The sequence below is a fragment of the Athalia rosae genome, chromosome 5 (assembly GCF_917208135.1).
Source record: "Athalia rosae chromosome 5, iyAthRosa1.1, whole genome shotgun sequence".
In the NCBI taxonomy this organism is placed as follows: domain Eukaryota; kingdom Metazoa; phylum Arthropoda; class Insecta; order Hymenoptera; family Athaliidae; genus Athalia; species Athalia rosae.
In genome coordinates, this window is record NC_064030.1 from 4,671,133 (window position 1) to 4,697,313 (window position 26,181).

General features: G+C 36.2%; 2 protein-coding genes and 1 long non-coding RNA gene across 5 annotated transcripts; 2 read left to right on the plus strand and 1 right to left on the minus strand.

The window, feature by feature from the left end:
• Window positions 1-6,134: 6,134 nt before the first annotated feature.
• LOC105689185 lies at window positions 6,135-11,478 on the plus strand. Of its 3 annotated transcripts, none has more exons than XM_012406025.3 (3): window positions 6,135-6,369; window positions 8,444-8,734; window positions 9,650-11,478. In XM_012406025.3, the coding sequence occupies exons 2-3, from the start codon at window positions 8,644-8,646 to the stop codon at window positions 10,288-10,290; spliced, it is 732 nt and encodes a 243-aa protein (XP_012261448.2). In that variant the 5' UTR covers window positions 6,135-6,369; window positions 8,444-8,643; the 3' UTR covers window positions 10,291-11,478. The 3 variants fall into 3 exon arrangements, with proteins under 3 accessions (XP_012261448.2, XP_012261450.2, XP_012261449.2); XM_012406027.3 differs by lacking the exon at window positions 6,135-6,369 and adding an exon at window positions 7,705-7,860; XM_012406026.2 differs by lacking the exon at window positions 6,135-6,369 and adding an exon at window positions 7,867-8,173.
• A 559-nt stretch (window positions 11,479-12,037) lies between these two features.
• Window positions 12,038-19,320, plus strand: LOC112694826. Its single transcript, XR_007278424.1, has 3 exons — window positions 12,038-12,231; window positions 18,959-19,059; window positions 19,265-19,320. It is a non-coding gene; the product is annotated as an uncharacterized LOC112694826 (long non-coding RNA).
• Window positions 19,321-23,157: 3,837 nt separating this feature from the next.
• LOC105689165 (aminomethyltransferase, mitochondrial) lies at window positions 23,158-25,591 on the minus strand. The gene is made up of 5 exons (XM_012405992.3): window positions 25,017-25,591; window positions 24,190-24,530; window positions 23,794-24,113; window positions 23,610-23,692; window positions 23,158-23,530 (listed from the first exon to the last, which is right to left on the minus strand). Exons 1-5 carry the CDS (start codon window positions 25,465-25,467, stop codon window positions 23,193-23,195), a joined length of 1,533 nt encoding a protein of 510 aa, XP_012261415.2. The 5' UTR covers window positions 25,468-25,591; the 3' UTR covers window positions 23,158-23,192.
• Between the last annotated feature and the right edge of the window lie 590 nt (window positions 25,592-26,181).

The window sequence follows — 26,181 nt, forward strand, 5'->3', positions numbered from 1 at the left end:
CTTATCTCGTGTCTACTTCTCTCGTCCTAACAGTCCGTCTGTACATTTATCATATACGAGGGCAGCAACAATTCAAAGTTCAAAAGTTCAAACGGAAATGCAGTGGAAAACTCCAAGTTAATTCTTCAAACGAACGAAATTCTTTGAATATAAAGATGTAAGCGAATGAACGCCAGAAGGAAAATAATCGTAATAAAATCCGAAAATATAGAGACGAAAAAAAGAATTATTAACAATTACAACAAAAACAACAATACTAATAATAATAATAATAATAATAACTATGGTAATATGAATTATAACAGTGATGAATAAACGAGAAAAAAATAGTCTAATTATTTTAATAGTAGCATTCCATAGGAAATACACACTGATAGTCATCCATCCTAGCCCTTGGCTTACAATTTTCACGTAACGATAATAATTAATAATTTGCATAAAAAGACTCGAAGTAAACTGAAAATGAATAACTTAACGTTAACATCGATAATAATGATAATAATAGCGGTAATAATAATGATAATAATAATAATATTAATAACGATGATGGTGATAACGTAAATGATTGGCATCGAATCCGTGCTTAAATGATGGAAGTCGTAATCACAGAGGGCTAGGCTAGCAGCCATACGAGTGCCATACCACAAATAACGATAACAATAAAATATTAATAATAATGAATAATAATAATAATAATAACACCAATAATTATAACATTAAAATAGAATAGAAAACTAATTACATTGGTGAAAAAACTAAAAAGAGAAGGAAAAAGAAAAAAACCAAGACGATTGAAAAGATATCCCTGTAACATATTTATTTGGAAATTAGATGGTATGCGTGCGAAAATATATATATTATAAGTGATATCCCACACACAATAAACACATGTATAAAACAACGTTAATTAATATTATGTATTTTAAATTGAAAAATTTGAAAATAAAAAAAATTAATAAATGAATTAGAAAAAAAAATATACATATTATATAAATATATATATATTACGATAAAAACATCTACTCTTATAAATAGATGATTGTCTAAATGATGGAAATCAATTCTGTTTAAACTACGAAACGATCATTGTAACGAACCTGATATACACGTATGTATCGTTTTTTTTTTTTTTTTTACTATTTATCTGAAACAGGTTGGATTATAACTTCAACGAAAGCAAATTAAAATAATTATTGTATAACATCATGTATACTGTAGATTAATTTAGAATAGAGAATATATAGAATATAGAAATACACGAACACTAGTATTAAAATATTTACCGCATGGATGTAAGAGAGAATTATTCTATGTAATTTTAACTATCATTGTAATATTATTATCTTTTATCCATTATTACTATTATTGTCATTATTATTATTATTATTATTACTATTATTATTACTACTACTTATTATTATCATTAATCTATTATTATTATTATTATTATTATGATTATTATTATCATTAATCGATAATATTCTCTATAACTATTACTGAACCACATCTTATGTAGCTGTGATTTTGCTTTCAAAAAGTAAAAATTAAAAATATTTATAGCAAAAGAAATATACCTATATATGATGATAATTCATTCAATACGTGGGGTCGTTAAGTATATGACGATCATAATCCGAATATCCCTATTATCATCAGTTTATATTATACCTATACGATTGCTACACCTCTAACCTTTTTCTCATAAGAAATTGAATAATATCGACAATGCATCTTGGTTGTGTAATGTTATATACGGTATGCAATATACATATATGCAACGTATATTTTACGGAGCAACAAAAAGTTCAATTAACTCGAATACTTAATTATCTTACGTTTAGCTGCACAGATATCTTCTCTTTTTTGTTTCTTCTTCATTGACCGCGCGATTTATTTTTACACGAAAACCGATTAATCGTTCCTTATTTTTGAATGGAGAAAATTATTAGTTCGATCAAAAGATATCTGGTAAGACAGGGCGGTAATCGTCATTAGATGGTTTTAACTGCTCATGCATCGATTTTGCTGGATTTTTGCCATGATAAAAGTCCTTCCGGACATCTTGAAATAAAAGTAGATCAAAATTTCACACATATTTCCTCTTACGATTATCGACAAGTATATCAGAATTATGAACATTGAACATTTGATGACTATATTGTAATTCATTTCATCGAACCAATTAGTCAAATTGATTTATGAACAACACTGTTCACTGTAATTCTGCAATAATGCAATTCCAGATTTTTTTGTCCATGATTTTTTATGTTTCTTTTTTGTCTTCAGTCTGGCTGAGATAGTTCATGTTTATCGATCGACATAAAGTGTTTCTTTTTATTGCCTCTGTTGAAATTGAAAGACAAACACGATGCCTGCTTCGTCTTCATCGATAAATTGCATGCGAAGAAGCAAGATAGTAAGAAACAAAGACATTATCTAAAATTATGATATCTAATGTAAATGCAATCAATGTCTCCATTTGATTTTTTGTTTTTTTCCATTGCTCATGATTCATATCGAGCAGCACTTGAAGAATTCTTTATTTCCAGAAACCCTTCCTGTGATTTACTCAAAAGTTCAGAGAGCACAGCAGCGACGGTTATACGTATGTATACCACATTTGCGATATTTTGAGAAATAGTATTATTCCCAATTAATAACTCAGCTGATAAATCTCGTCAAGTGAGCGACACGAGGTTCAATTTCGAATAGTATTTACAGTGCGAAAATAAATGCGAATTAATTTTCTTTATTTTTGCAGTATTCTATTAAACGTACAATGATTATTGACAGAAAGTTGAGAGTTAATTTATAAAATAAATTTAAAATCCCCGAATAACAGATGCTGCTGTCGGGAAACATTTTTGCAAAATTTCAACGTGCATTATGTGAGTATACAATATTTTCATTCGTATTTTAAATGATAATTAACAAGTACGTACACGTGACTAACAAATAAAAGTAATTCAAACTTGTCGCTGGTAAATAGAGTTATCATAGTAATATTTTTAACTCTGTTTGCTCAAAAGTCGACATATACACATAAGTACACTATCAGTCTGGTTGATAAAAAGTCTGTTCATGCGCCCACTCGTTAGACGATTCCAATTTCTACGATTCATAGCCGCTGTCTGAATACGGTATCATATTAGGAAGAAATGATATGTCGCAACGATCATTCGTTGAAATCATTCCAGTGGTATGCTGCATGTGTATCTCAAAAGACATCGAGTCGATCTAATTTTGAAAAATAATATCTATAAATTAGCTGCTCGAATTATGATTCGGGAAAAATACTCGTATTCATTAGATAACCAATTCGATGCGGTATAATGCCACGATCTATAATTATATCAGACACGTTGAATGATCGTGACTCCGATGCATTAGGAAAGGTTCTACGGGTGAGGCCGATGAACGCTGTGAAGTAGAATTTGTTTTATTTTTCATCGGTAGGTAGAACGCAGCAAGAGCTATTTTTCAATCGGTAACTTTGGCATAGATTATGTAGGTAAGTTCACATGCGCCTTGTTGCACGCACTTTTAGCTCAACGTACACGCACCCGGGGGAATGAGCAGCTCATCGGCCGACCCGCGTGCGAAATTTTCAGTAGCTTCGCGTCGCATTGCGTGCCACTAAATTCGCAAGGTTACACCAATGGAGAATGAAGATCTGAAAATTGCAGACTTTGCTGATTCACTCGTACTCACAAACAGATGAAATATGTTGACCTTTGGGTCGAATCAATTGTTCGGCAGTAACACATTAACTAATTAATTCAATAATTTACCAATATTATATTTTTCTCGGCTCAACTTCCGTCGTGTGTCTGATAACGACACCGTTACTGCAACGCCATTTCCAAAAGGTGCAGCTGACGTAGTAAATTTGATGCAATCAGGCCGATTAATCGTTCTCTGGTACAAAGTCCGAACGCGTACAGGGCATTATCAGCTCCAGTAGACACCCCCGCTGCTGCAGACGTTTCAGAGAGTAAAAAAATAGGAAAAAAAAATAAAATCCGTCCGAGACAATGCGTTATGTTTTTTCACAAACAACGCGTGAATCGATAAATATTGGGGAACGGGTGCATGCGCTTATCTACGAAATAATTTTAACATTTTCGCAAATCATCGTTGTTTTTACCGTCTCTGGGTCGTACGCGTACGCAAAACGTGCCTAGATTTCTTATAAAAAAAAAAACCCGCGTGCGAACGTGAGAACAAAAAACCGTTTTACAATTTGGAATATCGCAGCTCCGAACCAAATGCCACCGACCTTTTGCCACTTGAGTAGAAAATAAAGCTTGGCAGTGCGTGGCATTGTTGTCAAACAAATACAGAGCCCGCAATTCCGACGGTTAAAAATAACTCGGCGGAAAACCCGTGGCATGGACCAAAAGATGCGTGAGATCTCGTTTCTGTAGGTGTGCCGTGCGCGCGTGTATAGGTATAACGTACACGGGATGCGTTGGTCTCCTACACGGTTCGCACCGCGATAGTTTTCTCCAGGAATAGTGTGAGGCATCGCGGTACGGTACGAGAGCGTTATTTGTTCGGATCGAAACGTTGACGGAAATTCTGGTAAACGGTCGGGGTATTGGACCCTTCGAAAGGAAACTCCGATCGTTGAACAACCTCCTCTGATAGTGAACATACACGAGCCTAAACACGAGGCGAGAAGGCCGTATACTAATGTCCGCTCCTCTATGCTCTCCTAAAACTCCTCGTACCCCGGTATACGTTATAATAAAATTCCAGACAAACACTATAGGCGAATGTTCAGACTCCGATCACGTTTTCAACGCGTGTTACATGGGATCCCCACTGCCGAACCACGTGCTTCTTATTCTCTTTACAGCGGTAAGATAGGGTGCAGTTTTAGATATAAATTCAAATGGGTGTATATAAATATTACCACCGTATTTATTAAATACGTCATCGTCATTAGTTTATGTTCAATCGAAAATTGTGCGGTACAGTTTTTCAATCGCACACTCGATATGGGAGTCAATCATTCGGTCAACTTGCCGGCAGTGAATTGTCGAAAAATTCGACGCTCTTGATGCGCTGAAATTGATTCCTTGAGAAATGAGATTACAGAAGAAGCGGCATAAATGCGTATTTTTAGAAAATCCACCAGATCCTCAACGTGATCGTTGTTAGTTTTGAACGTATGCATGAGAAAAAAAAAGGGAAAGAAAAAATGATTCAAGTATTCAGCTGAGATCTGGAAAAAGAAATAACTCTGCAGCTGCAGCGCGTGCACCGCAGTGCAATATATCTACCAACGGAAAATAACCAGACTGATTGTGAGTAGGTATATATATTTTCGCATCGATCGTGATCGCTGTTGATGATCCTTGAATGATAAATCATAGGATCTATAACAACGCCCGTCATCGATACACAATCATTTAACAATATACGTTTCGATAACTCTTGATTAAATGTGTACGTAGGTGGATTAATCAGTCGAAATTATTGTCCTGAAAATAGGTGTTTTCAACTTTCGACTTTGGCTTAACCCCGATATATGTATACCCGAAGGATAATTAGGCTTCGTTTTGAAAATGGACAGCCGTTTATACTTATGGAGCTCGCGGAAAAGCCCAACTCCCCTCTTACGATGAGTCGTATTTGATTTTCAAATTTCTTCCGTTGGAATTCCGTCGTAAAGTCTCCACCGTCGATATTTTGGAGCCGTACCTGAGCCCCAGGTATATTTTCGTCTATAGAACCACGTGTAGACCCGGTGCTGGAGGTATGCGGTGCCCAAATGGAAACGAAAGACGGTCAGCGGTTGTCGACATTTTTTAAAATTTTGCTGTAACTGAAAAAATAAATCGAAACCAAAAGTCTGAGCAGACTCCATCGAATATTATTCGATAATTTTAATCATCGTTCATTTGTGTTTGAGCTTTTTTTTTCCGGCGAAGGCCTCAGCACGAGGAGTGAGATAGGAGTCCGAAATAATTATAGTAGCTACGTGACTGAAGTAACGTTGGAAGTAATTCTTCGTATACTTTCAACGGTAAGCACTCTGCATTGGAGAATAAGAGAGGGACTCCGCTCTTTTGGCCAATGGAAAGAGAGTATGGATTTATCGACGCTTGCGTGGGTGTCTAATCCATGCTCTGTCTGTCAGTTGTTTGGATTCCGTGCAAGAGCGTAGTTCAGTATCAACGCAGATATCACCCAAAAGAGCCTACTCGAAGGATGGGCATATTTCGTAAATTTCCTATAGTCTTCAATCTTTATAAAAAGTATAGTTAGACAAATAAATGAAAACCATTTTTATGGAACATTTTTATAATTTTCCGGGGACGCCCCTTGTAAATAATTCAACACTGTATATTTTGTACAAAGGTGAGTAAGACGTTTTTTATTTTGTGTTCATTTTTTCATTTTTATTCTGCTACATTTCTTTTGTATTACTTCAATAACCGTTGATTACGACTAATGCTTGACAATAATAGTTATCATTACAAGTATTGATATATTTCTGGACGATGATATTCCTGTTAGGTTTCCGATAATTTAATAAAATGGTTCTCGATGTCTGCTGCAGACATAGCGGCCAGTGTTTGTTCAATGACGTATTCGCCGCTCCCCTCGATCCTGTTAATCATAATTAATAACTACAATTAGTTATTTATTAGCTCACATTATTTGCGTTAAAAACTTCGTCAATATTCGTTAGCGTTATATTTGTATAAGGAGAACTTCCTCTGCAGCGTCGTAGGTCGATTGTTTTTCAAAATGGGCGACATCTCCGCGTATTCGCGCTATATAGCGTGATCGTTACGGATTTTATACTCAATAATTTACTCACGTTTTAATGTTCTCAAAATTACTACTATGCGAATGTGGGAATAAAAATTTAATTCAATTTCGGCTGGGTGAACAACCTGTTCGAAAACGTTCAATTTTTTCACGAAAAATCGTCCCGCATCGCCTTTAGCATCCTATGGTAAAAAAGATCGCAGAGAAAAAGAATTTTTTTGAACTTTATTTTGTGATATCAATTAAAAAGCGCTTTCTGATGTCACCAGTATAAAAATACAAGTGGGCATTGCAAAATTTTGCAGATTAGTATTCATATTATAATGCGACAAGAAAAGAATTAGAAAATTACCTGCGAAATATTGCCAGAGCAGGTCGGAAAAATTAACGGTTTCTAAAATTACCCACCTGATGATTAGCATCCGGATTCGAATGTTCGCAACTTTGACATACTTGCGAATGCAAAACCGATGATAAAAAAAAAAAAAATCAGAAAAGGAAAAAGAAAAAAAAATGTAGCGTGATGCAAGATTACTAATCATTGCGGCGAACTTGTAACCCTAAAAATGATTTCAGTCACATGGTAATCGCATGTGCTGTTAAATGATTTGAATATTTTGTATTATGACCAGTTCAAGCATACGCGTGATGTATTGACCACAGCCGGATACATGTATACACGAAGATATATACTTTTTTTTCTGTCGTCGCGTTAGTTTTTCATGACTTTTTTTTATTATACTTGTACAGTTGACTCGAGATCTTCGTGAACTTGACTGAAATTGATCTTGAACTTGATTTAATTGAAAAATGCATTTGCATGCATCTTCATTTACATAGATATGTACAAGTATATTATCTACTCTGTAAAAATGCAGATAGATATCTTGTTACGTATATATGTATAACGTCGACTGTATGTGTTGGAACGCGGTAGAAACTTGTTCAATATATAATCGAAGTCCTCTCAGCATCGGCATCAATTACAGAATTTCTGTGACTGTGGAATAAACTCACTGGTTGTCTCAGACTATGACCATACCCCCGTGTATCTTGGGTTAAGAGTTATCTGAAGTATGAAATTCTTTTTGATTAAAAAAAATAGTGAATAAAAAAAAAATAAAAATAAAAAATAAATTCTTTTCGTTGATTTTTACCACGACATTTCACTCGGTACGCGGCTCTGATCGCCACTCGTGTTAATACTCGTTAACCAGGCAATGATTAACATGGCGAAGGACTACTCTGAAAATTCATGGATATTGAGTTTGGAGAATAATTAAATCGGAATCGGTTATCCCTGAGTTACGACCTTCGTGAAAATATAACATAGAATTAGAAATCGACCGATGTATTGGCTTTCAAATTTATCCATGAAAATAAGCAAGTACGTTGTGTTCATATATTGATCATATATACGATCGTACTTTTTAACGTGTACTTGGCGCGAGACTCTGCCCGAGTCTCTCGATATCGAATTGCCGCCCTGTTTTTCCCCATTCGTCATTACATTTCCGAGATATTAGTGTATATGATAGCGTATTCCAGTATTCCGTGAAACTCTTTCTTTACAGTCATTGCTGATATAAATAGTTTTGCTAAAATCTGTTGTTTTTATAATTCCGTTATACATTGATTTTATTTTTTGGTTTTACAGGCAAAGGATTACCAGCTACTTACATCAGTGCTCATATATGATCGATCGCAACGACTAAAATAATAGTATAATAATTTCTGAACGCAAGAGGAACAAAATAAGGAAGAAGAAAAATCAAAGGAACAAATAGAATATAGCAATAACCATAAGAAACTGATTCCGCGCTGGTGGACCGCAAGAATTAACAGGAAAAATTCATCATGAGCGAGAGCATGGAATCGGTGAAGCAGTCGACGCCGATCGTTAAACAGCGATCGACGTTGGTACGTCGTGTTTCAGGCATGTTCAAAGGTGAGTTCTTATTGAGATACCTATAATTACCTCGTAATGCGTCATCGTGCTATTCGATAACTACATATTTCAAATTCGAATATTAATACTACGCACGTTTGGTGCTAACAAGAATAGAGTAAAAATATATAAGAAATACCGAAGTGCCCGATACCGATTTCTGCTGTCTTCATTGATAGTTATTGATGTATAATTGATTTTATTACGAAAACTCGTTATACTTTTTAATTATATTGACTTGCGTGTAATTAGCATGTTGAAGCTACAAAAAATGCATGCATTCAACGAATGTTACATATTCACCTCACGATGTTGAAAGTAGATCTTCACTAGTCGAATGAGAATAACACCTAGGTGTGCGTTATTACTTGATTAGATATATTAATAAATTAACAATAACCTTGCAAAATTATTATACGAGAACTTGTTTATATTTATTTTTTGTTCCTTGAATATAATCGCCCTTCAGCTTTTGCGGAATCGCGGAACATTTTTTGCCATATGAATGTGTAACCAGTAGTAGATTATGCATGCATAATTAATACATTCCAGAGAAATTATGGATTTACCGAACTTCTGTGCAATGTGTTGGAGCACTGATAGTAGTATTAAGATTTTTTCTTTTATGCTGTGAATACGGGAATGTTGCAGCCAAGTTAAAAAAATTTGAATTTTTGATTCGTACGGACGTGGTCATATCGTTCATAATTAGAGTACAAAACTGCAGTAATATATTATTATTCATCTGTTGCAATTTCATTTGAAGTAAGATTTCACGCTTTCTATATATCGGGTCATGCGGTTATCTTTGCACATTGCACGTTGCGGTTTTTATTTTTTGGTATTGTACAAATAAAGCATACGTGTGTGATATCGGTTTTTCTTATCTGAGGTTTTGATTTTTTTCATCCATAGACGGAAAATCGAGCGGACCTCCACTTTTATTCCGACACGCTTCGATGCAACGCCTACGTCATTGCTGCCAGAATTTGAATCTGTTCCCGTATCTGCTATACTCGTTTGGAAATTCCAAGTCTCATCCTGCGGTGCAGAAGCTGCATCGTCAATTCATCATAATGATGCACAATTTCTCGATGATCTTCCAGAGCATGTTACAAACGATACTTGAAACATACCCGGTCAGAAATTCCGTCCGTTTCGTTATCAACTTACAACAAGTTTTGCTGAAGAATCTTGACCCGCAAGGTCTATCGAGATCGTACCAGGCCTTCGCAAAGTTGCGAAAGACAGAGGAGACTCCAAAAACAGCCAGCGACAGCGACGTCGACGAAAATATCGTTGTGAAATTCTCAAAGTTCAAACCTCAGGGACGAAAAAGGACACCGTTACTTCTTACTTTGGCCGTTTACTTCGCCTTATTGGTACTCGCATCTCAAATTGTTGGTATTTTTAGTGTTATGTTATTCGGTAAATATCCGCCCGGTTATATATTCTTAATGTCCGCACTTCTCTTTCTCGGCTACATCACTTTGAAAATAATGGCTTTTGACAAAGCTGGTCACGGTTTCAAGGAAGAGAAGAGGAAAGCCGAATAATCCTGCTAATAGTCATTCGATTGCCTTCTTTTGTCCATTTCAATTTGTCTTTACATTTTTTTTTTTGTCTTTTGTTTAGCAACGTTACGTAATAATAATAATCATCGAAAGGATTCATCGGATATCCAAAGATTTTTGAAATTAGTCGCATTACCGTTGTCGATCGTCGGAGCTTTGTGTTAGAAAACATCGAGATGCATAATTCTGGGCAGTTTTCTTTATTTCGTCAGTTACACTTTAATATCATTACTATTACTTATATCCTTGTCATTACTAATATCTCATAATTTCATACTCTATTTATTACCTCCCAAATTTTTCTTTACTTGACAATGCATATAATCAATTCCTAAAATGTCATTCGGAACAAGTGCCAAATTTCATTTATACTTTTTGGCTTAAAAGTTTATTATGATAACAATCACTCGTCAGAATCCTTTCCAATTTTATTCCTGGGAATACTTTTATTGTATGTAACAGATTGACTCTGACATCATCTGCGTGACAGAGAAGAGAATAACGTCTACCATTATTAAATGTATCGAACTGTAGGTATTAATTCACAAAATACAGTCAACTGCTACCCCTGGTATTGCAGAATTAAAATCGACTGATATATATTTTGTAGTAGGATATTGATTGTTTGAAATATTTGCATATAGCTTCACTCATTTGGTAGGTGGTCATCCATAGATATATGTTATAATCTTACTATTATGTTATGTTTCGAAAATATAGTACATTCATAATTTAGTCACATGACTCGGAATTCTGCACGTTAATTTCGCGTCAAACGGACCTCGAATGGTTTTTTGTCAAAAGTATCGCATTGAATACACGAAGCATGATTTATGTTGCTCTTCATCCCCTAGCGACACTATCGGTTAGGACATGAGAAGAACTGATGATTCGCTTCTTCGTTTATCACGTGCAGCTCAATTTGTAAACCCGTAAAATTAGTGTGTGGGCTTGAGAAGGATTAGAAAAGAAGTTATTTGTAAATGTTATTGATTATGTAACAAGTCGATGATGCGTTAATATTACAGAGAATAGATTTCAAACAGTACGACTATTTCTCAATTACAAATGTATGAAACAATAATAATGAAGAAAGATTGGTTTCCTTCACTAGTTTAAGACTGAACATTTTTTTGTGGTACTGATTTGTAAATAAATAATAGACCAGTATGAGGGAGTAATTAATTTGAAATATTTTTGTTTCTTCCGTACAACTACCACGTGAACCTCACATGGAACCACACCTCATGAGAGAGGAGTTGACTTTTGGTCGAGAATCGAGGAAAATAACAGGCTCACAGTCTTTGGAATTTCGTGATTTTTATTTGTCCGACGTAAATTCCAATTAATACTTGATTAATCCAAGGCAAAAGATTTTCCATTGATAAATTCGCGGAATGATTAGCAGAAAAACAAAGACTTTGAAAAATGAAGCTCTCACACCGCCGTTTAGTTTTTCATGAAAAAAGGTTTCCGGAAAATTCCAAGCAATCTCGAAACAGTCAATTGTGAATATGCAATTCGGTATTCGATCATTGCAGCGTCTCGTACGTAGATCCTTTTTCGAGGCAACGGCAGTATGGCCTTAGCAGCCGAAGCGACGCGGTCGTCAGGAGCGACATCGATGGTAGCGCGTACGTACACATCCTTTGAGAAAACATAGAAGAAGCTAGCGAGGAGAGAGAGACATCGATATATTTGGGTGAGGATTAGCAATGGAATAGTACGCGGTTACTGCTGCGCCATATGTTTTGTTCACCATGAGTCCAGAGTCCAGTTTTGATTGAGCAGTCACTCGGGAAGGAGTGTTCCGTTCGATCTACATATTTTAAAAAATTGCTTGACAATCGGTAGCTACTGTAAGACCTATATCATTGGAAATTTCGTGAACTCCGTAACTCGAAGATTTGTCCACGAGCACTGGTGAGCATAATTTTTTTACCGTGATCATCGCATGTCCGGGCTCCCGATCGGTCAGCAATTCGTTCCAAAGAATTTGAGCTCGTGATAATGCGACGGGAACGTGGAATTTTGATGGGTTTTGAGTAACGATTGAACTCTACGATGAGAGAGATTGAGATCGACGTACTTCTGAAATGAAATGCAGGACACTTTTCTATTGTATTTTTGCACGAGGAATACGAATACGTCGATTAAATTGAGTGAGGAATAAATCCTATCGAGATATCCTCGATTTTTTACATTTTTGACCGATAAACTGGCGATAACTCGGTCAATTTTAAAGATAGATCGTTTTAACTTTCAAATTTAGATTCCTGAGATCAAAATACATAGGAATAGCATGGGAAACTTCATGAAAAAAATTATTGAATTTTGTCTCAAATTTTGAGAAAATCCTAAGGCTATAGGCTTACCGTTTTTTCGGGTAAAAATGTGAAGTATTTCTAAAATCGATTGCAGGACACTTTTCCATTGTATTTTTGCACGAGGAATACGCATACGTCGATTAAATTGAGTTAGGAATAAATCCCATCGAGATATCCTCGATTTTTTACATTTTTGACCGATAAACTGGCGATAACTCGGTCAATTTTAAAGATAGATCGTTTTAACTTTCAAATTTAGATTCCTGAGATCAAAATACATAGGAATAGCATGGAAAACTCCATAAAAAAATTATTGAATTTTGTCTCAAATTTTGAGAAAATCCTAAGGCTATAGGCTTACCGTTTTTTCGGGTCAAAATGTGAAGTATTCCTAAAATCAATTGCGGGACACTTTTCCATTGTATTTTTGCACGAGGAATACGAATACGTCGATTAAATTGAGTTAGGAATGAATCCCATCGAGATATCCTCGATTTTTTACATTTTTGACCGATAAACTGGCGATAACTCGGTCAATTTTAAAGATAGATCGTTTTAACTTTCAAATTTAGATTCCTGAGATCAAAATACATAGGAATAGCATGGGAAACTTCATGAAAAAAATTATTGAATTTTGTCTCAAATTTTGAGAAAATCCTAAGGCTATAGGCTTACCGTTTTTTCGGGTCAAAATGTGAAGTATTCCTAAAATCGATTGCAGGACACTTTTCCATTGTATTTTTGCACGAGGAATACGAATACGTCGATTAAATTGAGTTAGGAATAAATCCCATCGAGATATCCTCGATTTTTTACATTTTTGACCGATAAACTGGCGATAACTCGGTCAATTTTAAAGATAGATCGTTTTAACTTTCAAATTTAGATTCCTGAGATCAAAATACATAGGAATAGCATGGAAAACTCCATAAAAAAAATTATTGAATTTTGTCTCAAATTTTGAGAAAATCCTAAGGCTATAGGCTTACCGTTTTTTCGGGTCAAAATGTGAAGTATTCCTAAAATCGATTGCAGGACACTTTTCCATTGTATTTTTGCACGAGGAATACGAATACGTCGATTAAATTGAGTTAGGAATAAATCCCATCGAGATATCCTCGATTTTTTACATTTTTGACCGATAAACTGGCGATAACTCGGTCAATTTTAAAGATAGATCGTTTTAACTTTCAAATTTAGATTCCTGAGATCAAAATACATAGGAATAGCATGGAAAACTCCATAAAAAAAATTATTGAATTTTGTCTCAAATTTTGAGAAAATCCTAAGGCTATAGGCTTACCGTTTTTTCGGGTCAAAATGTGAAGTATTCCTAAAATCGATTGCAGGACACTTTTCTTGTGTATTTTTGCACGAGGAATACGAATACGTCGATTAAATTGAGTTAGGAATAAATCCCATCGAGATATCCTCGATTTTTTACATTTTTGACCGATAAACTGGCGATAACTCGGTCAATTTTAAAGATAGATCGTTTTAACTTTCAAATTCAGATTCCTGAGATCAAAATACATAGGAATAGCATGGAAAACTCCATAAAAAAAATTATTGAATTTTGTCTCAAATTTTGAGAAAATCCTAAGGCTATAGGCTTACCGTTTTTTCGGGTCAAAATGTGAAGTATTCCTAAAATCGATTGCAGGACACTTTTCTTGTGTATTTTTGCACGAGGAATACGAATACGTCGATTAAATTGAGTTAGGAATAAATCCCATCGAGATATCCTCGATTTTTTACATTTTTGACCGATAAACTGGCGATAACTCGGTCAATTTTAAAGATAGATCGTTTTAACTTTCAAATTTAGATTCCTGAGATCAAAATACATAGGAATAGCATGGGAAACTTCATGAAAAAAATTATTGAATTTTGTCTCAAATTTTGAGAAAATCCTAAGGCTATAGGCTTACCGTTTTTTCGGGTCAAAATGTGAAGTATTCCTAAAATCGATTGCAGGACACTTTTCCATTGTATTTTTGCACGAGGAATACGAATACGTCGATTAAATTGAGTTAGGAATAAATCCCATCGAGATATCCTCGATTTTTTACATTTTTGACCGATAAACTGGCGATAACTCGGTCAATTTTAAAGATAGATCGTTTTAACTTTCAAATTTAGATTCCTGAGATCAAAATACATAGGAATAGCATGGAAAACTCCATAAAAAAAATTATTGAATTTTGTCTCAAATTTTGAGAAAATCCTAAGGCTATAGGCTTACCGTTTTTTCGGGTCAAAATGTGAAGTATTCCTAAAATCGATTGCAGGACACTTTTCTTGTGTATTTTTGCACGAGGAATACGAATACGTCGATTAAATTGAGTTAGGAATAAATCCCATCGAGATATCCTCGATTTTTTACATTTTTGACCGATAAACTGGCGATAACTCGGTCAATTTTAAAGATAGATCGTTTTAACTTTCAAATTCAGATTCCTGAGATCAAAATACATAGGAATAGCATGGGAAACTTCATGAAAAAAATTATTGAATTTTGTCTCAAATTTTGAGAAAATCCTAAGGCTATAGGCTTACCGTTTTTTCGGGTCAAAATGTGAAGTATTCCTAAAATCGATTGCAGGACACTTTTCCATTGTATTTTTGCACGAGGAATACGAATACGTCGATTAAATTGAGTTAGGAATAAATCCCATCGAGATATCCTCGATTTTTTACATTTTTGACCGATAAACTGGCGATAACTCGGTCAATTTTAAAGATAGATCGTTTTAACTTTCAAATTTAGATTCCTGAGATCAAAATACATAGGAATAGCATGGAAAACTCCATAAAAAAAATTATTGAATTTTGTCTCAAATTTTGAGAAAATCCTAAGGCTATAGGCTTACCGTTTTTTCGGGTCAAAATGTGAAGTATTCCTAAAATCGATTGCAGGACACTTTTCCATTGTATTTTTGCACGAGGAATACGAATACGTCGATTAAATTGAGTTAGGAATAAATCCCATCGAGATATCCTCGATTTTTTACATTTTTGACCGATAAACTGGCGATAACTCGGTCAATTTTAAAGATAGATCGTTTTAACTTTCAAATTTAGATTCCTGAGATCAAAATACATAGGAATAGCATGGAAAACTCCATAAAAAAAATTATTGAATTTTGTCTCAAATTTTGAGAAAATCCTAAGGCTATAGGCTTACCGTTTTTTCGGGTCAAAATGTGAAGTATTCCTAAAATCGATTGCAGGACACTTTTCCATTGTATTTTTGCACGAGGAATACGAATACGTCGATTAAATTGAGTTAGGAATAAATCCCATCGAGATATCCTCGATTTTTTACATTTTTGACCGATAAACTGGCGATAACTCGGTCAATTTTAAAGATAGATCGTTTTAACTTTCAAATTTAGATTCCTGAGATCAAAATACATAGGAATAGCATGGAAAACTCCATAAAAAAAATTATTGAATTTTGTCTCAAATTTTGAGAAAATCCTAAGGCTATAGGCTTACCGTTTTTTCGGGTCAAAATGTGAAGTATTCCTAAAATCGATTGCAGGACACTTTTCTTGTGTATTTTTGCACGAGGAATACGAATACGTCGATTAAATTGAGTTAGGAATAAATCCCATCGAGATATCCTCGATTTTTTACATTTTTGACCGATAAACTGGCGATAACTCGGTCAATTTTAAAGATAGATCGTTTTAACTTTCAAATTTAGATTCCTGAGATCAAAATACATAGGAATAGCATGGGAAACTTCATGAAAAAAATTATTGAATTTTGTCTCAAATTTTGAGAAAATCCTAAGGCTATAGGCTTACCGTTTTTTCGGGTCAAAATGTGAAGTATTCCTAAAATCAATTGCAGGACACTTTTCCATTGTATTTTTGCACGAGGAATACGAATACGTCGATTAAATTGAGTTAGGAATAAATCCCATCGAGATATCCTCGATTTTTTACATTTTTGACCGATAAACTGGCGATAACTCGGTCAATTTTAAAGATAGATCGTTTTAACTTTCAAATTTAGATTCCTGAGATCAAAATACATAGGAATAGCATGGAAAACTCCATAAAAAAAATTATTGAATTTTGTCTCAAATTTTGAGAAAATCCTAAGGCTATAGGCTTACCGTTTTTTCGGGTCAAAATGTGAAGTATTCCTAAAATCGATTGCAGGACACTTTTCTTGTGTATTTTTGCACGAGGAATACGAATACGTCGATTAAATTGAGTTAGGAATAAATCCCATCGAGATATCCTCGATTTTTTACATTTTTGACCGATAAACTGGCGATAACTCGGTCAATTTTAAAGATAGATCGTTTTAACTTTCAAATTTAGATTCCTGAGATCAAAATACATAGGAATAGCATGGGAAACTTCATGAAAAAAATTATTGAATTTTGTCTCAAATTTTGAGAAAATCCTAAGGCTATAGGCTTACCGTTTTTTCGGGTCAAAATGTGAAGTATTCCTAAAATCGATTGCAGGACACTTTTCCATTGTATTTTTGCACGAGGAATACGAATACGTCGATTAAATTGAGTTAGGAATAAATCCCATCGAGATATCCTCGATTTTTTACATTTTTGACCGATAAACTGGCGATAACTCGGTCAATTTTAAAGATAGATCGTTTTAACTTTCAAATTTAGATTCCTGAGATCAAAATACATAGGAATAGCATGGAAAACTCCATAAAAAAAATTATTGAATTTTGTCTCAAATTTTGAGAAAATCCTAAGGCTATAGGCTTACCGTTTTTTCGGGTCAAAATGTGAAGTATTCCTAAAATCGATTGCAGGACACTTTTCCATTGTATTTTTGCACGAGGAATACGAATACGTCGATTAAATTGAGTTAGGAATAAATCCCATCGAGATATCCTCGATTTTTTACATTTTTGACCGATAAACTGGCGATAACTCGGTCAATTTTAAAGATAGATCGTTTTAACTTTCAAATTTAGATTCCTGAGATCAAAATACATAGGAATAGCATGGAAAACTCCATAAAAAAAATTATTGAATTTTGTCTCAAATTTTGAGAAAATCCTAAGGCTATAGGCTTACCGTTTTTTCGGGTCAAAATGTGAAGTATTCCTAAAATCGATTGCAGGACACTTTTCTTGTGTATTTTTGCACGAGGAATACGAATACGTCGATTAAATTGAGTTAGGAATAAATCCCATCGAGATATCCTCGATTTTTTACATTTTTGACCGATAAACTGGCGATAACTCGGTCAATTTTAAAGATAGATCGTTTTAACTTTCAAATTTAGATTCCTGAGATCAAAATACATAGGAATAGCATGGGAAACTTCATGAAAAAAATTATTGAATTTTGTCTCAAATTTTGAGAAAATCCTAAGGCTATAGGCTTACCGTTTTTTCGGGTCAAAATGTGAAGTATTCCTAAAATCGATTGCAGGACACTTTTCCATTGTATTTTTGCACGAGGAATACGAATACGTCGATTAAATTGAGTTAGGAATAAATCCCATCGAGATATCCTCGATTTTTTACATTTTTGACCGATAAACTGGCGATAACTCGGTCAATTTTAAAGATAGATCGTTTTAACTTTCAAATTTAGATTCCTGAGATCAAAATACATAGGAATAGCATGGAAAACTCCATAAAAAAAATTATTGAATTTTGTCTCAAATTTTGAGAAAATCCTAAGGCTATAGGCTTACCGTTTTTTCGGGTCAAAATGTGAAGTATTCCTAAAATCGATTGCAGGACACTTTTCTTGTGTATTTTTGCACGAGGAATACGAATACGTCGATTAAATTGAGTTAGGAATAAATCCCATCGAGATATCCTCGATTTTTTACATTTTTGACCGATAAACTGGCGATAACTCGGTCAATTTTAAAGATAGATCGTTTTAACTTTCAAATTTAGATTCTTGAGATCAAAATACATAGAAATAGGATAGGAAACTCCATAAAAAAAATTATTGAATTTTTTCTCAAATTTTGAGAAAATCCTAAGGCTATAGGCTTACCGTTTTTTTGAGGTGAGAAAGATTATTTATATTCTGCAATCTTGGGTATCTGGATCTGGATTTCGGACAATTAGGTGTAATAATCACTCGTTAATGAACTTCCGTATTAGTACTCATTACATTATGATGATCTCAAGTGCGGGATAGTGGTCCTCGCGTTCGAACACTATAATTTGTCTATCCATAGGATTTGGGAATTTATCAAAGGTTTAGAAATGATCTCCGCCGTTATATCGTGAACAAATTTATTAATAAATCTTAGGTTCAGGTTTACAATTTCATTTTATTTCTTATATGACATTTTTTCCAGACTTTCAATCAGTCATCACGGTGCCTAGTTCATCGCAGTACTTATTCAACTTCCAATCACGAAGGGCAGGAGTTACATGGCATCGCACAATTCGTTTGCAGGTATGAAATAAGTATCAGTATGATATAAGTTAGAGTATGCTATGAAAATATATTCAATGTAATATATTGTAAAATTACATTGGCAGTAATATATTAACAGATAATATAATATAACATTAAACTAATATTTTGACATAGAATATCATATTGGTAATAATGTAGACTTATATTACGTCATTATTAATGCACTTTTCGTATATTTCAGGTACTCGGAGATGCTGTCGCCGCATTTATGACCCCCTGGACTTCCCCTGTTCATCAGGGGGAGTCCAGGGACCCGTCCCCTGGGACTGCGCGGTCTCCCACCGCCCCCAGGGTCCCAGGGGACCCAGTCCCCGAGGACTTGTCTCCGGGGATTCGGTATCCCCGCTGGAGGGGATGCCATATCCCGAGGGACATGTCCTCGGGACTGGTCTTCGGGGACGCAAGTTCCCCCAGGGACACGTCCCCGGAGATGCGGTATCCCCGCTGGAGGGGATGCCGTGTCTTTGGGGGCGTGGCCTTGGGGGAATAAGCGTCCTCGAAAATCCCGGGAAAAGGAGGTCCCAAGCGGTCACTCGTTTTCTTGATTTCTCTAGAGAAACGAAAAACAAAGTGTCCGCTTGGGACCTCCTTTTCCCGGGATTTTCGAGGACGCTTATTCCCCCAAGGCCACGCCCCCAAAGACACGGCATCCCCTCCAGCGGGGATACCGCATCTCCGGGGACGTGTCCCTGGGGGAACTTGCGTCCCCGAAGACCAGTCCCGAGGACATGTCCCCTTGGATATGGCATCCCCTCCAGCGGGGATACCGAATCCCCGGAGACAAGTCCTCGGGGACTGGGTCCCCTGGGACCCCGGGGGCGGTGGGAGGCCGCGCAGTCCCAGGGGACGGGTCCCTGGACTCCCCCTGATGAACAGGGGAAGTCCAGGGGGTCATAACTGCGACGTTGGAAGATATGCGACCTGTAACATAAATAAGAAATATACAATTAATCAACTGATTACATAACTTACCTAATGTATGACTTATTTTATGATCAGCATATAAGTATAAGACATTTGAATTATAATAAATTGTACCAAGTTATGTGATAATAAATTATTGTCTTGCCTTATTGGCGTGTCTGATGAATTTTATTATGGGAGGTGTATGAATTTACCAAGTCTATTGGGTAATGCTGGGTGATCTGATTTTATGAGGAGGATTTTGAAAATATTTTCCAAGGGGTTGCAATTTATATACTCAGAATTTGAACGTTGGATTGTACTAGGGACTCTCGAAAGGAATAAATTAAATGAAACATACCTCCGCAAAAAAAGGAGTTTTACGTCTCGTGTGTTGCAGATCCATCTCTACCGGAACGGGATGGAGAGGAGTTGATCTTTGGAGAGACTCGTTGATGTCCTGATTTGCTTGCATCGCGCAATGGTCATCTACCAGAAAGAAAGAAAAAAAATATCACATGTACAATTGAAATCACGATATAACAATCGCTTAAATTTATACTCTATTTGTATCCACGAAAAAAATCAATAAATCATTCCGTATCTCATTGAGAAAAGAAATTGAGTGAATCATTGTAAAATCATCCCTACAAATTTTTCCTGGAGCTGCATCGAGTGCATTTGCAATACATCCTTTAGCGAAGCTCGTAATAACGTAATCAAACTACAATGGAAAACCGACGCTCGATTGATTTGAAAACTATTTCATGGACGACCCGAAAAATCAGAAAAATTTTGTATAGAAAGCTGATTGAAAATAATGGCTATATCTAATTTGTATCGGTCAGATAGATCAATTGATTATCTCCGAATTCCGGAAAACAGAATGAAACGCGTAATTCAATCGAAAAGTCATCTCTCAGAATTTTAAAGGACTGTTCAGAATACCGGGCTAGTAAATTTCTAACGACTATTTTTAGTATGAATAGTAGAGCGCAAGCGATCGAAATACATATAGAAACGTTTGCATATTCGACTAAATTCTATGTGAAGTTCTGCTCACCGTTCTCTCTCTCTCCATCGTCGCTCTGAGGGACCTGCTTTGCTACTGATGTCGCTCCTGATGTCGCCGCTTCTGTCGCCGAAGCCGAACTGCCGTCGAATCCAAGACGGAAGACCTGCAACACATGTGTACTCTGTTGACCATGTACCAAATTACACGCCCCCGATCGGATGTTTCATGATTGGCTGCAATTCGTTCGATTAGTATATAATATACTGCTTCGTGCCTGAACTGATGCACTTGTTAATTAATCATCATCGATCGAATAATTGAACTCCGATCAGTTTACGGATCTTTGTGTCTTATTACGACGACTGATCGGTCGAAGATTTTTTCCCCGTGAATCTTGTAAAATATCTGAGGCCATAGGCTCGACGTTTTTTTGAGGCAAAAGGTAATTTATTCGTTCGTATCCAGGACGCTTTCTCTACGTTGAAAGGCGTAACGAACACGAAGACGTCGATTAAATCGAGCTAGCAATAAATCCCATTGACATATCCTTGATGTTCACCTTTCAGATCGATAACTTGTTCAATTTCGGGAACAGAATTACTTGGCTCATTTTTTACACCCCGAAATCGCGAAGAATCGCTCGAAAAATAAGCAAACGCTATAGTCTTTCGTGTTTTTCACCCCGAAAAATTGCTGACTTTTTGGGAGCCCGAACATGCGATGGTCACGGTAAAAAAATTATGCTCACCAGTGCTTGTGGAAAAATTTCCGAGTTACGGAATTCACGAAATTTCCAATGATATAGGTCTTACAGTAGCTACCGATTGTCAAGCAATTTTTTAAAATATGTAGATCGAACGGAACACTCCTTCCCGAGTGACTGCTCAATCAAAACTGGACTCTGGACTCATGGTGAACAAAACATATGGCGCAGCAGTAACCGCGTACTATTCCATTGCTAATCCTCACCCAAATATATCGATGTCTCTCTCTCCTCGCTAGCTTCTTCTATGTTTTCTCAAAGGATGTGTACGTACGCGCTACCATCGATGTCGCTCCTGACGACCGCGTCGCTTCGGCTGCTAAGGCCATACTGCCGTTGCCTCGAAAAAGGATCTACGTACGAGACGCTGCAATGATCGAATACCGAATTGCACGTTCACAATTGACTGTTTCGAAATATAGTCCTTGCACATTTTTAGGGGCGAAAAACACCAAAGACTATAGTCTTTGCACATTTTTGAACGCGAAAAACACCAAAGACTATAGTCTTCGCACATTTTTAGGGGTGAAAAGCACCAAAGACTATGGAATTCGCACATTTTGCTGGATGAAAAACACCAAAGGCTATAGTCTTCGCACATTTGATTTTCCCTAACATTTGGGTAAAAAATCATCTATTTTGCTCACAGAGTCCAAAGGTATTTGCACGTATCGTGAGCTCGGAATCTAAAACTCTGAGCCAAATTAATTCATATTTCGAAGTGTATGAATTATTGCCAAATTGCAGGAAAAGCGGAATTATCGGACATCCTGATAGGATTTCTGTTTTTTCTCTCATAAACCCTCCCATAAAGTAATATATATTCTACTTCCGTTCGTATTTCTTCCAAATCTAATTCCTCTTTCTTTCATAGGCAGACACAATCGTATCGGTTCATCCGTCACCGGATTTTGGGTTTGTTACGTTTCTTCATCATATTGGGTAATTCTGCACGGGTGTACAAATACTTGACACACGTCTACAACTGTTATTGAAAGATGATAATCAAATTTCAGTCGAGGGGTGTAGATTAATCAGTGTATCTGCACATGATTCGAAGTTATATTTTACAATGGTCTTACAATAAACATGTATTTACAAATATGATGTATCTTTTGTACCTAATAAAAATTAATCCGAACATGAAACGCGAAGTCACTACCTATCTTCTGTTACATTATGCCAGCTATATCAAAAGCTGCCGTTTCAAATATATCATCCGTCGCTCATACACGGCTGCCATTGAACCATTTTACTATCTGCCGATAAGTATCTACTTGGAATTTCCGTACCAGAATGTCACAACTTTTTCCCAGGCTTATCGACTGAGTTCAATGTTCACGCCTGATGAGTCGCAACACAGCATACGTGAAAATAAATCGCATCACACTCCTTGCATTCTGAAGTAACGCGTATCGCGTAATCGGTTTATTTACCAGTATAATAATTAGTTTTAACAAATGGCATTTTTACTACAGAAGCCTTATAAGTTTTCCCACGAATTTCAACCAAAATACCAGATCCGGACGGGCAAAGATCTAGAGGTAAATATCCCATAGCGATCGGACGACCTAAGGTAGGACTCGGACCACCGGAGGTTACGCGCCCCACGGGCTCTCCTTCCGGTGTCAAAAGCGTAGCACCCTCTCTTGCCGGAGGTCCTTGACCGAGGAGGAGACCCACGCGCCTTTTGGTTGGCTTCGATTTTATTTGCGACAGGATTTTTTCAGCTCCAGGAAAATTAGCTTCGTCCCTTCGGCGCTTTGCTTTACCAAAGGAATAGAGAATCATAAGGATCATTTTTCATAATAATTGTTCGGAAATTTGAATATGTTCTTCACTCACCAATCAACCAGGTCAGGCTTGCCTCTACCGGTGTCGTCGTTTCGTCCATATCGTGTCCGTAAAGACAAAGGCCTGCCTCCAATCTTAACAGATATTCAATGGCCAATTATAGTGAAAGTTATTCTTTATCTCGATGAACTTATGAATTGTGTAATCGGAAATCGAAGAGGAGTTTTCAGATCACCTTAGACTGTCCCTTGCTCCAAGACCGGCGAGTTTAACGTCATCTGCGCTGAGTAAAGCCTCAACAAATTGTCTAGCTATTTTCTGAGGTAAAGATATTTCGAAACCGTCCTCCCCCGTGTAACCGCATCTCGATATCCTGATTTTACTTCCAAAAAATTCTGTTTGAACGCTCTGCATAAATTTAAGATCCCTCAAGTTAATCGTCGTAAAATTTTGCAGAGCTTCGCTTGCTTTTGGTCCTTGTAAAGCGACCAACCCTTGTTCCAAAGGATCGAGAAACTCGATGGAGATGTCCTTAGCCTCCGACTTGAATTTTTTCTAAAATCATAGTTCCAACGCATATGAACATGAGAAGTGAGAGAAGATAAAGTTCGGTATCTTCTCTTCAAACTACCTGTTGATCGAGCAATAGTTTCATGTCTTCGTCTCGTCTTCCAGCGTTGGAAACAACGAAGAATTTTTCTTCGCCATCTTTAGTTATGATCAGATCGTCGAGTATACCTCCGTTATCGTTCGTAAAAACTGTCAAAGCAGCGTTGCCGATTGACAAATTCTTCAGGTCACCGGTGGTCAAAGATTCTAAAAATTCACCAGCGTATCTACCGGATACACGAGTTTGCAGCATGTGACCAACGTCGAATATCGACGCCGCCATTCTCGTATGCTGATGGGATATGGCGATCGCATCTTTGTATTGGACGGGCAGTAGCCACCCCGCAAAGTTCACCACTTTGCCTGAAATGAGAATAAACCTCGTTCAAAAATCACCATTTCGTACCTGACTGTAGTGAAATAAAAGAATATCATGAAAAGCTATCATCGCTTCCCTTGTAATCAGGCATTGATTGAATTCCGTGAAAACTCCAAGATATTTAAAAGTCAATGTGTTATACAAACAGAGTCGGTGTTGTTTCTTTTGCAAAAATAACCGTCGATCACATTTATATATATGATTTAATTAATATGACGTCACTTGATTACAGTCTGCGGAGCGGTTTAACTGCGTTATCATCGAGTACGAGGAGCGCTATCATCTCACATGTTGTTATTTTCGGACAAATATTACTAAACTTACTAACGATATCTCCACAATGGTCAAGCAAGTCAACTTTATTCCCCTTGCATAACTCAAGAATACGAGAAAAACACCGAACATGGTATAACAATTGATACTCGATTGAAAGTAAACGTTTAAAAAAGAATAGCGATGCTTTTACCAACCTTGGTTGTCAACGTGTAGATCGTAAAGGCAGGTTTTTCTGGCATCGCCTTCGGTTGAATATAATTTTCTCGAAGTACAACCACCGCAATTGCACCGATTCATCTTACCCGTTGAGAGTAAATCTTGAAATTTTTCATCGCGACGACCGCGACATTTGATAAGGTAATTCTCAGTTACTCGACTATCGTTCACTAGATAATGATAATGTCTCCGTTGATCCAATGGATATTTACGAGTATCGAATAATCCTTTACCCCTGTCAGTTGTACCCGCTGCACATTTCGAACAACCATTGCAATTACTTTCGAAGATTTCACGTGACTTGTTCGATTTCAAATTGGCAAAGACTCCAGCGCCATTAAAAATTGTGCGAACTTCTGTTTCGAAATTGAATAATTTACTTCCCGACACACCGTTGGGTCTCACATTTTTCAAAACACGAAACATCATTGAAATATTATTATTATTATTATTATTATTATCTTAACTAATATTCTTCCTCTTATTTCCCTCACGACGACCGACTTTCGCGCACTTCTGACGCACGCTCTCGCAACTGTTACCAAACAGCTAATGAAACCTCTGACTCCTCATCAACGATATAATTGCGATATAGTATGCAGCATTTACATACTCGCAAGTGACGGAGGGGCGAGTGGGGGGGTTGTTATAACGTAATTTACATGAATCCGAATGATAACACCATATTTCTTATGGTTCAATCTATGTTGAATATTTTCATCTATCGACAAATAACAACTAGGGTATCGCCGCGGTGCAATAAACTCAACTGTATCCATATGCATACGCGGTGCGTCGATGCTAGAAACCAATAAACCATTACACTATAACCATTAAGTTCCACCATTCTCTCCCTCTCGATGTTTATCGAGATCTGTCGAGTACACATTCCCTTCCTATGTATTGGAAGAGGGTTCCCATAATTTTTTTCACATTATTCAATCCCCCGCAGTTGTAGAAGTCCTGTTAATACGAACTTGAATAAAAGTCATGTATTCAATTGCTTATTAAATTTTTATTATACCATGTAATAATAATAATTATTCATAATAATAATCATAATAATAATAATAATAATGACAATAATAATAATCATCGTCATCTTCATCAATGACAATATTAATATAATGCGTATGAACAGAG

Excerpts from the sequence above, each read along its gene's own strand:
- LOC105689185 (XM_012406025.3), top strand. The coding sequence starts at position 8,644 with ATGAGCGAGAGCATGGAATCGGTGAAGCAGTCGACGCCGATCGTTAAA. Across the intron at positions 8,735-9,649 it reads TGTTTCAGGCATGTTCAAAG|ACGGAAAATCGAGCGGACCT; the intron begins GTGAGTTCTTAT and ends TTTCATCCATAG.
- LOC105689165 (XM_012405992.3), bottom strand. The coding sequence starts at position 25,467 with ATGATGTTTCGTGTTTTGAAAAATGTGAGACCCAACGGTGTGTCGGGA. Across the intron at positions 24,114-24,189 it reads AACTATTGCTCGATCAACAG|AAAAAATTCAAGTCGGAGGC; the intron begins GTAGTTTGAAGA and ends CTATGATTTTAG. Across the intron at positions 23,531-23,609 it reads AAGCCTGACCTGGTTGATTG|CAAAGCGCCGAAGGGACGAA; the intron begins GTGAGTGAAGAA and ends CCTTTGGTAAAG.